Source organism: Carassius auratus, unplaced genomic scaffold, assembly GCF_003368295.1.
Source record: "Carassius auratus strain Wakin unplaced genomic scaffold, ASM336829v1 scaf_tig00010088, whole genome shotgun sequence".
NCBI lineage: Eukaryota > Metazoa > Chordata > Actinopteri > Cypriniformes > Cyprinidae > Carassius > Carassius auratus.
The window spans coordinates 26,381-42,235 of record NW_020524106.1 but is presented as its reverse complement, the minus strand read 5'-3'; the positions used below and the strand labels follow the sequence as shown (position 1 = coordinate 42,235).

General features: G+C 38.5%; 1 protein-coding gene across 1 annotated transcript in view; it reads right to left on the bottom strand.

The window, feature by feature from the left end:
• Positions 1 to 4: 4 nt before the first annotated feature.
• The window catches only part of LOC113072751 (A-kinase anchor protein 13-like), a gene marked incomplete at its 3' end in the record, with an annotated part of 32,299 nt that continues 16,448 nt past the window's right edge, over positions 5 to 15,855 (bottom strand). Inside the window, exons 2-6 of the mRNA XM_026245715.1 lie at positions 13,020 to 13,063; positions 8,372 to 8,525; positions 6,101 to 6,409; positions 1,975 to 2,158; positions 5 to 41 (exon numbers count right to left, since the gene is read on the bottom strand). Coding sequence (XP_026101500.1) covers positions 5 to 41; positions 1,975 to 2,158; positions 6,101 to 6,409; positions 8,372 to 8,525; positions 13,020 to 13,052 — 717 coding nt within the window. The remainder of the gene's footprint in view (positions 42 to 1,974; positions 2,159 to 6,100; positions 6,410 to 8,371; positions 8,526 to 13,019; positions 13,064 to 15,855) is intronic.

The window sequence follows — 15,855 nt, the reverse complement described above, 5'->3', positions numbered from 1 at the left end:
ACTTGGATGTTTTCGTCTCCAACTCGGGCAGCTTGTCAACCCTGCCCAACACAAACATAGCAAACTTTGAGAACACCCAGTCTCGAGGCACTGAATCAGAAAGGCACACCCAGCACACCTACAGAGGTTGTGAAGTTATGCACAATACTGATTGTGGTTACTGTGGGGAAGCCGAAAATTACTCATTTAAACATCGTAGCCAAATTTAAAACCGATCTGCATGAGAATTGCCTAGTTTCTTTAGAAAAAGACACGAAAAACTCACTAGTGTAAAAACCTGTTCTGCTTTTTTACTTGTATAGGGAGAGAAAAACAGCGTGATTACATAAGGTGAAATTGAAGTTCCTAGTGCCAGTGTCAACATGTCAAACAAGCAGTCAATAGACTTAAGGACACACGACTGAACATTATGTATCATAGTAATAGTAAATTACATCAGACCCAAAACGCTGCAAGCTTTCAAAAGTGAAAATGTGCAACTGTTTGTAAGTGGCTCAGATTGCCCCCAGAGCCCTGACACATGGGCAACAACAGGAACGCTTTTCGCCTGCTGTGCATCTATGGTCCAAAATGGTATCCATAGCAACACTGTGACATCATTAATTGGAAACTAAAGAGTAGGAGAAGCTCTTAAGGTCTCGCAGACCTGAGCATAAACCAAATGACAGATGTGATGAAAGGCTGAACTCTTAAGGATCGAGGAGCTGAACAATTCATCCTGTATAACTGCTGTTTGTGTTCCATCACTAACTGAACCGATTAATCTATAAATGCAACATAATGGCATAAAATGGTAACGATATTTAGCTACATTCAAGCTCATGTATAATTGAAACCACCAACAAAATACCATGAGCTTTGATGGAAAGATTTGAGGCAACATCTAAGAGTGTGCTGTGGTTCAGTACACTTGCTCTAAATGAGGCACTAAACCAAAGCACTTAACGGCTTCTATAACAGACCCTTGAATCCAGAGAACACAGATCACATGCTAGCTCTGGTCTCTCCTCTATCCTTCTGTCTGTGATCACATTTCACTGGCTTTACCAAAGCTGGGCAGCCAGTGACCCGTTAGACATCAGTCTGGGTGACACAGCTAACAGGAAATGGTTCCTAAGAGTGGTGCATCTCTCTAGTATTAATATAATTATATAGTCTAACAAAGCATTAAACCGGTTTAGTTTTAAACCCTGAGGAGTACACAAACTGTCTTTGTGCCCTATTTAGAATAGTTAAGTATTTAAATATATGGAACCAGTCCCTCGCAAGTTGCTAGCCATAGACTGTGGAAAGCACTGGCTGGAGGAAACTGATTTCTGTTACACAGGTACAGGTAATCGCCCAGGTAATGTAAATCTGTAGACAGGATCTTGCTGGTTTGAACAGGCTTTCTGCAGTTGATTCGCAAGGCTTGCTTTAAAAAGCTTAATGTGGCTTTAACTGTTTACAAAGAGCTCAGAACCACATGGCCTGTCCTTGTGCTTTGCCTCTTATCTCCCCCACATTTCAAACATCCTCCTTTCTTCAGAACACAACACTAAATCTCTCCTCGCTCACATGATAGAAGTCATTTATAAATCCGACTCAAGTCTAACATCGCTCTTTCGGGGAATCTCAGCAAGCCCAATACAAACAATGCATCAACAGATCTGTTTGGATGACCCAGGAGGTGTTTGGGACATTTGAAATAAAAACTTTGATAAAGCTGTATTTGTTTAAGGCATTTCAAAGGTCACAACGTCCTTTTGGTTTGATAAAGTCTGTGGCCTATTCTTGGCATTAATCCGGTCAGATTTCATAGATCAAGGGGGACAATTATGACAATCAACAATGGCTGTATGAATTTGTCTCAAATGCATGTTTGTATTAGTTTTACAACAGAACAAGGCACAAATAATTGTATTGTAAAAATAATCAAACAAATAATCATTACATAAAATACTGGTAAAGGATATAAATTTCTTGCACACTTACTCCGTCAGCAGTTTCTGGAGCTGCGTGTGGCCTTTCTTTTGGGCGACCCTGGCTGGCGTACGACCCTGTTTGTTGGGAAGTCGGAGGGCCTCTCTTCCTCCAGGTTGTTGGAGGAGAAACAGTGCTACCTTGCGTAGCCCGCGCTTTGCCGCAAAGTGCAAAAGTGTGTCTTGTGGTCCAGGTTCTATAGGAAAGACAAACAGAATCCAGTTAAGCTTGCGATCTCCGCTCAATCCCTCTCCTTGTCCTTTTAAAACAACTCACTATTATCTAATGCACATTTCTGATAATGTCGCTTCAGGAAAGTCTCACGCTCACTGCTTCTTGGGGGCACTTGAAGCTGTAAGCCCCGCCCCCTGCAACTTCAGAACCAATGAGAGCCGGCAAAGCCTTTCAACTAGACCACCCCCACAATTCCCTCGACCTCTGTCAGCAGAATCTTCTGACGAACTTGTGTAAACAATTTCAATAGATGATTTACAGTGAGGACAGAAAAATCAGGCAGAGAGGTTTCCTGAGAGAAAGAAGTGATCGGATTTGATTGGCGTTTATCATAAAGACAGATTACAGAGTGCTGTTTTAGAAAGTTCAGGAAGCTTGAATGAGGCTCTCTGCGAACACAACAGAGACAGAGGCAGGATTGTTCTTGCTGGTTAATGAGAGGCTGAAAATGAGACTGCCCTCATTTAATCGGCCCACTGAGGATCCAACAACCAATTTGAGAAAAAAAAAACAAGGCTGTGGTGAAGCGATCTGGCACTGGAAAGAAGAGCAGATCAGGATCACTACACAGTCTGATTGGAGACACGAGAGTGGACATGACACTATATTGAAAATACTGGTGTCATGTAACTTGTATCCCAAAGCCATGTTAGAATTTTCGTATTCAAGCCACAAAACACTGCCGTTACTATAGTATTTATTTTAAACAGTGGCATCACAAGGTTTCTGAATGTTTATGGAAAACTCAGCAAATGGAGTTCAGAATGCAATAGGAGTTTAACCTCCCTGTCTTAAAGAAACAGTTTCGTCATCACTTACTCAACTTTACGTTCCAAACCTGTATGAGTTTGATCTCTTACAAGCATCTTACACAGTGAACACTCGCCACATCCACAAATCAACCAAAACATAAACAAGAAACAAATAAAAACCTTTACAAAAAAAAAAAAAAAAAACTGACCCCAGGGAGAACTATCCCAAGGAAGAACCAAATGCCTAATTTTTCATTAATATCATCTACTATGCAACGTGTCCAAATAGCAGCAAGTTCAGTAGGCATCTTACACACTGGAAACAGTCATTATTAGCCTTCTAGACATTTTTTTATATAATATGCTTAATTTCACTGGCAGTACAGGCCCACTGATGCTCTGGGCGAGATGCCCGCGTGCAGCTCTGGTTTCAGGGCTGGTCCAGGTGCCCAGTGCCAGCTGCCACACATGCCAGAGCTTGGGGAGTCATTACACAGCTCGCCTCTCCCTCACCAGACAGGAATTTTTTTCTCTCTGGTACATTTATTCAGCATAATGACCACTGAGAATTTACTAAAAACAAGATTTCAAGGAAACGCTTGACCCAGCAACTTGATCTAAATCATCAGGAAATACAAACCGTTACAAACGTTTGACCAGGTACCAGATGAAACCCGCTATTGTCTTTTCTCTTTTTATTCAAGATGCTGAACTTTGCATTATTAGGTATCAGATCTTTCGGTTTGTTTTACTGAATGAGTTATTTAAGACCAAGGCTGTTTATAAGAGATAAGCCTGTGCTTATGATGATGTCACAGGGCCTGTTTGGCCTTTGTTGGCCGTTATCACTCGCTGCCTATGGTCCAGCTCTCACCACACCTCCTACATGGACCCAGATTGTGTCTAATTTAGAGGACAAGGACAAGTCACATGAGAGCCGGGAATCTGTTGTCGCGTCAGCTGCCCTGATGAATGATTCCTCTCTGTGCAATTGTTTGGATCCACACATCGGCCGGATCCACACATTAATTCTAGCACACTTAATATACACAAGCTCATATTTCTGCCCATGGACCACAGCTAGGAAGGATACACAAAACCATTAGTGACAGGGAACAGCGACTTTTTTTTTACGACTCCAATCAGCTTTTTTAGCATTTGTCCGATATCTTTTCGATCTTATGTTTGGTTTTGTTCAGGTTGCAAATTATGATCATCAACCGAAAGTTTATTTTCAGTTCCCCTTTCTGTTCCTGCATGGTTGAAAGCAAGTGACAATTGAACAAATGCATACAACTGCACTTCTGCTTGCACACTTGTTGTGTACAAATCCTCTGAAAACGCTTGACAATGTAGATGGTCAAACAGTGCATAGTACATCATGCAAACATAAATGTAAATATTTATTTAACTCATAATAAATTAATCATAAATATTTGAATAATATTCTTAAAATAATAATATTGTAATGATAAATATTTCTAACAATAAAAATAAACAAACAAATAAATAAATAGTAGACCCTTATAAAGGTCTGATATTTTATGTTTTTTAAAAAGAAGTCTCAGCAAGACTATTTGTTCAGAAATAATTTAGTAAAACAACTTAAAATAATCCTTTAAAATAATAATTTTAAATAGTTGTAAATAATTTTAATATAATTAATTAATGCGATGGCAAAGCTATATTTTCATTATCCAGTACTCAGGTATTTATTATAATATTCAGTGTTAAAAGTATATATATATATATATATATATATATATATATATATATACATATACATATATATATATATATATATATATACATATACATATATATATATATATATTATATATATATATATATATATATATATATATATATATATATATATATACATATTTTATTTTTACTTTTAATTTGAATGGTAGTGTTAAAATTTTAAAATAATCAGATATTGTGATGTGCATTTTTTTTAAACTGTATTTTAAAAGCATAGTTTCTAAAACTGTGCTTTTAAGTCAATGGAAACGTAAGTCAATTATTTGAGGGGTTCGCAGATCCTCATCCATATACCAGCCATAATTCTTTGTATATCAGAGAGCACGAAGAACACAGGAAACTCTTTCAACAAGAACTTTTCTGCCAAATCCACATAAAACACAAATCTAAGTCATTGACAACCAGAGTTCCTGCCATTTATCACATGCATCTTCTGTCATGCTGAAACGATCCACAGTCTGAGTTAATAGACTGTGTAAATGCTCCGCGCCAAAAAAAGAGCACTTTATTAGGGTGGGAATGTTTGCTTTTAGATTATCTGACATAGCGTTCCTGGCTTGATATGAGTACAAGTAGGAGGAAAATAAGGCTAGATTGGACTAACAGTCTAAACCAACCCACAACTTAAAAATAAAACATGGTTATACTGAAGTCCTTCCAATGAAGGCACTGTGCCCATGGTCTAAGCATTGTAACTTCACTGTACAAATGTCAACAACGTTTTAAAATCCTTGGTACAACCCACCCTTACAAAACATGCTAAATATTATTTTTCAGCTAGCTCTCACTGGCTGCAAAAGCAGCTCAAGTCATAATAAGTAGTCATTTACAAGACACTTTCAAAGCGAGAGCAGCATAACTGTGCTGGCTTCTAAAATACATTCTTTTGCCAAATTTTAGGACAAAAAGCCTCTGCAGAGACAAGCCCAGAATGCAATGAGACAAGCTTGTTGAGAAAATTAAAGCACGATGGGGAAAGGGTTGAGAAAACTGTAAATTATAAATGAACTTGTATTGCATTCAGTGCTGAAACGCACTGACAGAAGTGAACTTTAAGTATGTTTTAGCTTAGCAAAATAGTAGCAGCTACAAAGAAAACCATATAAATGAGCAATATTTCTCAGTTTAGTCCAAGGTTGTCCAAACCTGTTCCTGGAGGGCAACTGTTCTACGGAGTTTAGTTCCAACCCTAATTAATTTTGTCCGGTTTCATTAAATCTATTCGTAAACACTGACACGTGCAAACAAAGAGAGTTCAGTGCGTCGGCGTCCAAGTGCTGGTTAACAGGTTAAACACACCTGAACCAGCTAATCAAGGTCTTCTGACTCGACAGAAACTTTGTCCGACAGTCTAGTTTGAAACCTCAAAAACAGCACCTACTCACCAATTCTCAAGCCTGTGCAAGTGCCCGTGTCCCAGTCTGTGCCCAGGACGCTCCAGCCCGCCGGCAGAGGCAGATGTCTAAGAGCAAGAGCCAGGGCATCATCCAACCTCTCACACTCCTTCAGGGGGATCTGACACTCGTCCAGAAGTAACGCTCCCTCTTTCTTCCCAACCGTGTTCACTAGGAACTGGGCCATGTCCAGGGCAAGGTCCTGCACGAACTGGAAGCGTTCCTCGGCAACAGGGTCCACTGAGCCCCCCGGCCGGGCCTGGCACAGCGTGACCCGCACTGTTTCACTCTGATCATGAGCTATTACAAGACCAAAAAAAAAACAGAGCAGAAATATATTATATTGTGTCATGCTTTTGCGATTTTGCTGATGCCCACAAGATTCCCACAACTTTGTCAACAATAAACCAATTATGACTAAACAAACTAGATATTTATCTCATATCACACAGGGAGGGGTCTCATTTAAATCATCTTCACACTGATTTAAAACAACAACAAAAGGATCTTATTTTTGGCACATCAACAGAAAAAGGGATACTTCAGTGCCTATTGTTGAGCAGAGATGGATATAATTGCTTAGAAATGTTCCTGCATTAACACTACTCATTTCCATTTCCAAGAGGGACACAGCCAGAGACAGAGGTGACATACTATTAAACAACATTCATTAGAACTTCATCATGAGGGCTGCCAGGAGGCCTGTCTTGTTTCACTACAGTCACTGCGACAAAGACGATTTGCCGATAAAAACCTCTTAGCAGCCAAACATTTGGAATCAACCAAAAGTATGGACCTCCAGCAGAGAGACTAAGGGTTGAAAGTGTACCCTGGCGGGCTGACAGCGGTGCACCTGAGGCAGACGATAGTAGGGCCATTCTTCATGCTCTCTTAATGCATTGCTGAAAAGCTTTCAAGTGCTCAGTCAGAGTAGTGATTACAAAACTGGTGCCAAACGTCTGCGCTGGATTCCATAACACTGCATCTCCGTGGAACTGCTCCAGGCATACGGTGGAAATGTATTCATTGTTTTGACTCTAAATTAAACTTTGCCTAAATTAGAGATGGGGGGCTATTGTGTTTTGTTTTTATTTTATTGTGCTTTTATTTCTTTGGGAAACGAGATAAGATCACAATGCTACCAGTGCCCTGCAAAGCAAAAGTGCCTCAATAACATCAACGGTTACAAGATAAATCTTTAGTTAATTACAGTTATGCATTGAGCCTGTTTATGGACGGTGTGTTTTGAGTGGTTGATCTGTTGTAGTTGGTTGATAGGGCATCGCTAAAGTTGGTAAGATGCACTTGGTTGCTAGGTAAAATGCTTACATATAGTTTAGGTCCATACTTTTTTCGTTTGAAAGTTTAAAATAAAATATGCACACAAATAAACAAAAACAGAAATAAATCATACACAAAAAAAAAGAAACCCTCGCCTGCTAATAAAATAAAAGATTAAACAAATTATAAAAACTAACTAAAACATCAAACTAACTAAAATAAATAAATAATAATATGAAAGACAAACAAAAGGACAGAACAAAAACAGAAAATATACATATATATACATATACATATACACATATATATATACACATATACACATATATATATATATATATACATACATACATACATACATACATACATACATATATATATATATATATATATATATATATACATATATACATATATACATATATATATATATATATATATAATAAACAAGGGACTAAATAAATAAATACAATAAAAAAGGAAAAAAATATAAATAACTATAAAAACACAACTAAAATAAACAAAGGAATAAATAAATATTATGAAGGACAAACAGAAACAGAAAAACAACCCTACATCATGACCCAGAACAAGTCTTTTTTTGTACCAATAAAAAAAAGTGTATACATTTCTTCCACCTCTTTGTGCATATTACTACATTAAGCATGTATGTATCTGTTCATGAATCTTCAGCAGCAGCACTGGGACATCTGAATCAGCTAAACGCTTGTGCTCAGTGCAGTAATACAGAGGTTTCCCTGTGGTAACTGAGACAATCTTGTGGGTGAATAATTGAGCAAAGCAACAACGTGCCAAGCAATGCCTGGACCAGGTCTGGCATGACTGGAATGTAAATGAGTCCATCTCTGCAGGTAATAAAGGCCTACTTCCAGGAAGAAGCTAACAATTATCAAGCAATGATAAAATACTGTACATGGACGCGGAATGAGTTGTGTGACCGCTGGTGTTTTAAATACTGACCTGGGCACACGGCTTGCAGCGTGACATGGCTGACTTTCAAAGTGCTGGAAATGTGCCTCTGGGTGGAGCCAGCGAAGAGTAGGTAAAACTCTACATCCTCCTCATCCTCGACACACTCTTCCTCACAGAGCTGGACAGTCAACAGACACTCGCCCTGAACGAGAGAGAAAATTCATTATATACAACATTTAAAGAACTACCATTTAAATATCAAGAAATATCAAAAATGTCCTTCTCATGTTCTCTCAAAAGACTAAAAGGAGTACTGAAAAAGTGTTTAATCGCCTGTGGGTGCAGAAAATTACACAGCGCAATGCATTAACTCCTATAAATCATCATTACTGGATCCACAAACAACAGGGAGGCTTCAACACCTGTCCATTCAGAGAGACACATTTCATTACAAAGTACACGGCGACAGAACAGCAGCATATATACATATCAACAAATACTGAGGGAAAAAAACCTGTCATTAGCTCTTCTCCACCCTCATAATTATAACTTTACTGTCATAAAAGTTCAACATGTGTCTGGGGCGGGTCTGTATGTGCGTGTAAGAGCTTTTTACTCTTTAGATACTTCAGATGTCACTTCTAATTCTTGGTATTGATAACTACCATAATATAGCTTTTGAAAGCATTGTGGTTGTTATTAACTCTTGTTTTTGGCAGGAAGGTGAACAGACAATAAAACAAAGCAAAACAAAAACATACAAGAAAAACTAAAAAATAATAAATACATTGAGTAAATAATAAACAATTCCTAAGAGCCCTTAGACTTTGTATTTAATGAAACAAAAGTTTTGACCAAAATGTTTATTTACAAATAATATAAATGATTTATTTATATATATTTATATACTACATTCAGGTGTGTAGCTTCAAACCAAACAAAATACAAACAAAAACATCAATTTGGGTTGGAATATCACTCCCAGTCTGTCTGTACAAGCTATTTATAATACACTGTCACCGGACACTTGACACCAGCAACAAATTGCAAGGCGTTACAAGAAGAAAGTCGACCCTCCGTCTTGGATCTCTTCACTTATTTATAGGTGGTTTGTAAAGGAGAATGAGACTATGAGAGTGAGAGTGAAGGAAGAACCATAAGATTAAAATAATAATTAATAAACGAGAGAGATAGTGGCTTGACATAAGTTTGACAGGGCTGTCTAAGCAGAATGACTGTTAATACCGTCTAAAACCAAAGTAACAAGCTAGCATTCCCACACTGCATTTACCCCGCTATGCTAGACCACAAAGTTTTGTCTGACACACCGGGTCTTCAGAGTGTGACGCAAGCAGTGGGACATCCCAGTGAGAGATGTTTTCATTGGCCAGACTGCAGAAGCCACATGGTGCCCTTGCCAAATGCCAGTCAGCTGCTTTTTATGACTGACGATGATCACAGACGCGGAGTGATTCGGATTTATTGTTTCGTTTTTTTCACTATTTCTTCTTATTTTGACAAAAAAAGAAAAAAAACATATACATACACACACAGAGAGAGAGAGATAGAGAGAGAGTTGTTAAAGCTTTGTTGTGAAAACATTCTTACCAACAAAAATGACCTTAGGCTGTACTTATTACCAACAATCTAAACTTGTTAACACACACCTCATGTCCTATTCCTGATGCTGTAGTCGGTGACAGCTAGAGAGGGAGGTGAATGTGTAAAGCAAGGCCACAAATTACATCACAAGAAATCAGTCACTACAACCGACTTTGCTTCCCTACTGGTTGAATCCCTGGGTGTAGGGAAGGGCATGTATGGCCAGGTCATATGACTAACTTGCGTGAGAAGCAGTTATGCTGACCCTTTGACCTGAGCGACATGCATAAAGTTTAGGAATCTGACTGCTACGTCCAAAAGGCTGTTTAAGGGTAACCAAGCCCACACTTTGTTGATGATGCATACATAGGCCTCTAGAAATACCTTACTGATAGAAGCTTCCTTCATATTAGAAGCCAGAAACATTCTTTGGTTGTAAATATCTTTTATTTTTACTGCTAACATGCACAAGTCAGCCACGGACCACTTTTAGACTACGGCGGCCCAATATGGATAGCAAGTGCTGGACCAGGAAAAGTGCCAAAGGCGAGAGCATAAACAAATGAAACAAAGACCACCCTGGTGACTGTGTCAACTGTGTCCATAATACACGGAGATTCAGATTCGAAAATAACAGTCTTTGTGTTTATCGGGTCACTTTGTCTTATAAGCAAACACAGGATTTTGGTTTTCAGGATACATGGTTGATTTATTCAACCCTTAAAATCATTGACGATCGCATGCAGGCCTGGAAATGTTTTGGTAGGAAGACCTTGGTAGATTTTCTAAGCAGAAGATCTAAAATACCCAGAATCCAATTTATCTTCCTCAGAATCTTTTTGGCACAGCTGAATATAGGATCCATCTTTTCAGGAAGCATTTTTGGCAACTGAAGCGGGCTCACAGGGGGTTCTCGAAGTACTGTTGATACTTTGGTTGTTCATTGGTCTATTTCAGGATCTCACAAGTCAATGTGCCAAAGGAGGAGTGCCTGGCCTTTTCGCCCTGTGCTTAAAACAACAATCGGTGCGCTGCCTCGTCTGAGCGAACTGGGAGAGTAAGAGACCAACGCGAGTCTTTTAGCTACTTGTGTTTAGCTCAAATTAAGCAGAACAAGTTCAAACAAATTTCTAAGTTTCATGACACGTCTTTGCTTCTTTGGAAACCTAAAACCACAATTTCTCGGTTTCTAATTAAGGAGAGCAAATTAGCCTGCGTCATGTGTTGAACAGAGAGCATTTCCTTCACATTACCTTCTAGAACAACCATGAAAGTAGCTAAAAAAGGTCCTGACCTTCTTCAAGCCACCATTATTAAAAACATAGTTTAAAAGAGTGAAAAAATGCTATAAAAAGAAGCTAGCTTTTGTTTGTTTTTGTAGCTGTTATGTACTTAAACTTTCCAATAAATTTGAACTTTAGATTAATACAACTTTCGTTTGTTTCTGTAGTTGTCGTGTAGAGTACAGTATTTTTTTAATTTACCAATAAATCTGCACTAGAAGATGAATCTAGTTTTCTTTTACGACTTTTTTTTGGTTATGTAGCTAATACTTAGAAACTTGCCAATAAAAATGAACTACAAAATTTGAATCCTGCTTTTGATTATGTAGCTACCATGTAGCTAGAAACTTTGCAACACATATTGACTTTAAAGATGAATCTAGATGTGTTTGTTTAGTAGATAAGTCATGTAGCAAAAATCTTAAGCCCTGTGAATGCAGTTATTTTCAAAACCGCAGCTTTGTCCACACACTTTGGCCTTTCGTCCACAAGCAAATGCAGTACCAGGTCACTGAAATTGAATTTTTTTTTTTTTTTTCAAGATTTTTAGCTTGAGACGTCAAAGCATGCATTGTTATCTGTGCCTACTGGAAACTTTTTCAAGCATCTAATTGGCCAACGTGGCTTTACGGTTGAGATTATATCGCCACCTGTTGGCTTGGCATGTTCTTGACAGTGCTTCATAGCATGCGTTTGCATTTTCATGTGGAAGGAGTTTTTTTTTTTTTTTTACGGTTTATAAAAATACCCATGTACATGTGGACACGGCCTTAGAAATATTCCAAAAAGAAACTAGGCTAGCTAAGAAGTAGTGCTACAACTAAAGCAAACCATTGTTGCTAGTTTGCACAGAAAGAACTACAACAGATGATGCAATCAGAATTTCTAGAGTTCATGAGGGGTGGAATTCAAATGTGTCGAGTCTTGTTAGGAGTACGATATCCACTTTGCAATATCCCCTTTTCCTTTCCATTTTTTTCCAAGCTTAAAATATAGGCTGTATTAAAAATATGAAATGAAACCACATTAGTGAAGAGAACATTTGTGACCCCTGTGAGTTCATCAAGATCTCCAGAAAATAACGGTACTATGCCTCGTCAAACATGCCACCTGCAACTGCTAAAGATGGAAAAACCACACTCGCAGCTTTAACCACACATATGCTAATACACACGAACACAGCACATGCACCAAGCCACAGCTGTGTGCTTCAAACACAGCGAATTGTACATGATTCATAGCTCATGACAAAAGGACGTATAAGAGAAACTGCACCGTTACACCACAACTGCTTGCATAGGTCATAATTAATATCATGTTATACTATTTTTTTTTCCAGTAGAATAAAAATTAAGATGGCCATTTTCATGGGGGTCTGCAAGTAATTTACACTCACCAGTCACCAAATGAGAGTAAATATTGTCTTGTAAATAAAAATCATCACTTGGCTGTAAATGTTATAAACTAATACTACAACTATTTTTGTTTTAAATTAAATTGCCTGATTTGTTCGAGTAGTGTGGCTTGTTTTGAACCGTTCCGGTGCTCACTTTTGATTTGAACATGCTGCTGACATGTGGGCTTCTAATGTCTTAAGCAAATCTAATTAAAAATGTCAACACCAAACAAAAGAAAAACATAGAGTCTTGGAGCAACAAGATCTCATTATAAGTTTTCATCAACTAAGGATCCACTAAGGTTGTCCAAAAACAGTCTGTCTGCTTCATGTACATCTTTTTTTGAAGTAATTTAGAGACACAACCTCTCAAAGATGGTCTAAAAGAAAGAAATAAATAATACACGATACTTACATATAACGGGGCTTGCTGTGGATTCAGTTTCATGGCACTGGCCACTGTGGAAAAGAAAGAGAGAGATTTAGAAACATGACATTTCTGAAAATCCAGGATGTTCAATTAGCACTCACTCTTATTTTTTTTTATTTCACTGTTCATGCACAGTTACTAGCCTCTGAGAATCAGGCTACACGATGCAGATGAGCTAGGGCTTTTAACAAACAAAACTATGACCCTAATAACTATTAGGAGTGCATTAGCTTGCCTCCATTCACAATGGTCACCACCTCCGGGTCCTTCCATTAAAAACCAGTCAAAATTTAACCCCAGCTAATAAATAACAGGAAATCCATTATTTGCATCTGTTTTCAGGCCCCAACAATAGAGATAGCCTCAGGTGTTTACGGATCACGTACACGTGTCTTTAATGCCTAGCAAACTAAGACAGATTTCTGCGGTATGCTGCACAATGTTGTGGAATTGAGAGGATTTAAATGTCACAAAAGTTTTGTTATTTAGCCGAATAACAGATGAGAATTTATTGCAATTGCAAGAAAGATCAATTATAAGAGGTATCCGTTGGGCTGAAAATTTTGATCAGCACTGAATGTAATCATTTCATCATGGGGAAGTTTTACTCCTAACCCTAGGGTTGTGGGTTCGAGTCTCGGGCCAGCAATACCATGACTGAGGTGCCCCTGAGCAAGGCACCGAACCCACCAACTGCTCCCCGGGTGCCGCAGCATAAATGGCTGCCCACTGCTCCGGGTGTGTGTCCACAGTGTGTGTGTGTTCATTGCTGTGTGTGTGTGCACTTTGGATGGATTAAATTCAGAGCACAAATTCTGAGTATGGGTCACCATACTTGGCTGTATGTCACTTCACTTCACTTTCTATAATGAAAATCAGAGAGAGGAGTTTCTTTCTCACTCCATCCATTTTTCCTCCACGAAAACTTGCTCTAGTAGGCTCTGATGCCTGAGAACATGCCACTCGGTGGAATCTTGTGGCTGGCCGCAAAGCACATTGCACACCTGCAAGCTGCAAAGGGATGTAACACTTCACCCATGAGAAGCAAAACTACATCCCACAGTATTACACAGCAACCCCAACCGCTATCACACAGAGATTCAGATAACAACCAAATCACAGCTGATTAAAAAAAAACAGTATGACACAAATCAACTTTTAACATGCTGGCTAGGAGCAGCCCCTAATACAGATGGCTGGGAAACAAGTGACATTGGAGTGTTAACATCGTCTCCGCCTTCTGTTCACTAAAGATGATAAACCGCCACCAGCTATTGTTCCGTTATCTGCCCCGGGTGAGGTATTAGCCTTTAGGACGTCCTTGTGGTTATCTCAGGCCCCACTCCTAACCTGGACACACAGAAACAACCCATACACACAGGCATTTACAAGCACACACTACCTAAGGCTACGTTTACACAACAACGATGAAGTCCAAATCTCAGCCAGTAATTGGCGCTGTCACCTTTTTAATAAACAGTAGCTGTAGGGAAGTGATGATTATATGTTGTTCATGATGCGTCTCTGATGTTGGTTGCAATATTGGTGAAGTAAATCCACACTGCTGAAGAAGCGTTAGCAAACTCCTGAGCAGCAACAGCAGTACCGTGTTTCTCCGCTATTGGTGTGTATGTTTGTTCACGCTTGCCTTTAAAATCAACATGTACTGCTTATATCTACATACCTAACACACACAATTTAAGATTTTCGTTTTGGGGGTTTACACGGAAATGTTTACAGTAATGTTTTCAAAAACTTGCACTTTGAATCCCGTTTTCAAAAATATACGTTTTCAGTCCACAAAAGGCTGTTGTCGTGTAAACAAACAGGCAAAATGCGAAAAACAGATTCCTGTTTTTGGCTCCTAACATGCTCGTGACTACAGTTCTATTAGTTGAACTGCAATAGATTTCAATAGAGTTTGATGTTAATATGTTGTTAATGAAATAATGCCGTATTGTCCCTCCTGTCATATGAATAGGCCATTTCATTTTTCTGCTTTATCCACTATATTATTTAAAAAAAAATTACTAAACTCATCACAATGCATTATGAGACTACATTTTTTGTTAAGGATACATGCGATGCTGTCTAAAACATAAATAAAATGACATATCCTAGAACAATTCAAGTTGCCTACCTTGCAAAACAGCTTTCATGTCGTGAATGTGGCTATGTACCTTAAAAAACTGTCTCTGTAAGCTCACTAGGTTTTAGAACATGCACAGAATTTCAGTTCTCCTTAAAAAGCAGAAACCTGACTCACACCCACTAACAGGATAAGAATACAGTTTTTGAGGAAGCTTTATAGATTAAAACATAACAGGATCTTCATACATCTTCATTTGATAAAGGCAAATCTCAGAATCAACTGCAATAATCTTATCAAAACTACAACCAACATATTCATCTTATCCAGCAGGGAGAAGTACCAAAAACAGTTTTATCAAACTAAAATCAAGTATTCCTCAATATTTGTTTTACTATAGTTAATATTACCTAGGTATTAGCTTTGTAACATGCTACCTTCAGCTGAATTCTCTGTTTTTGTGCTTGGATAAGAGCCATTAGCTTAGCAACATTGTAACACCTTTCCCAGTATTAATGAAGGATCTTATGCGCTTTACAAAAAGTGCTTTAAACAAGCCAGTATGCAGTATGCAGAGAGTAGACCGTGAGGTGGTTTTGGGTGTTATAAAACTGGACAACTGACTAATCTCTTCTTTTCTGCTAATATGATGCCCGGATACTTCACTTGAATGCCTCTATGCCTCCTGTTCCAGCGGAATTCCCAGAATACCTTTCGCCTCCCTAGTCTGCA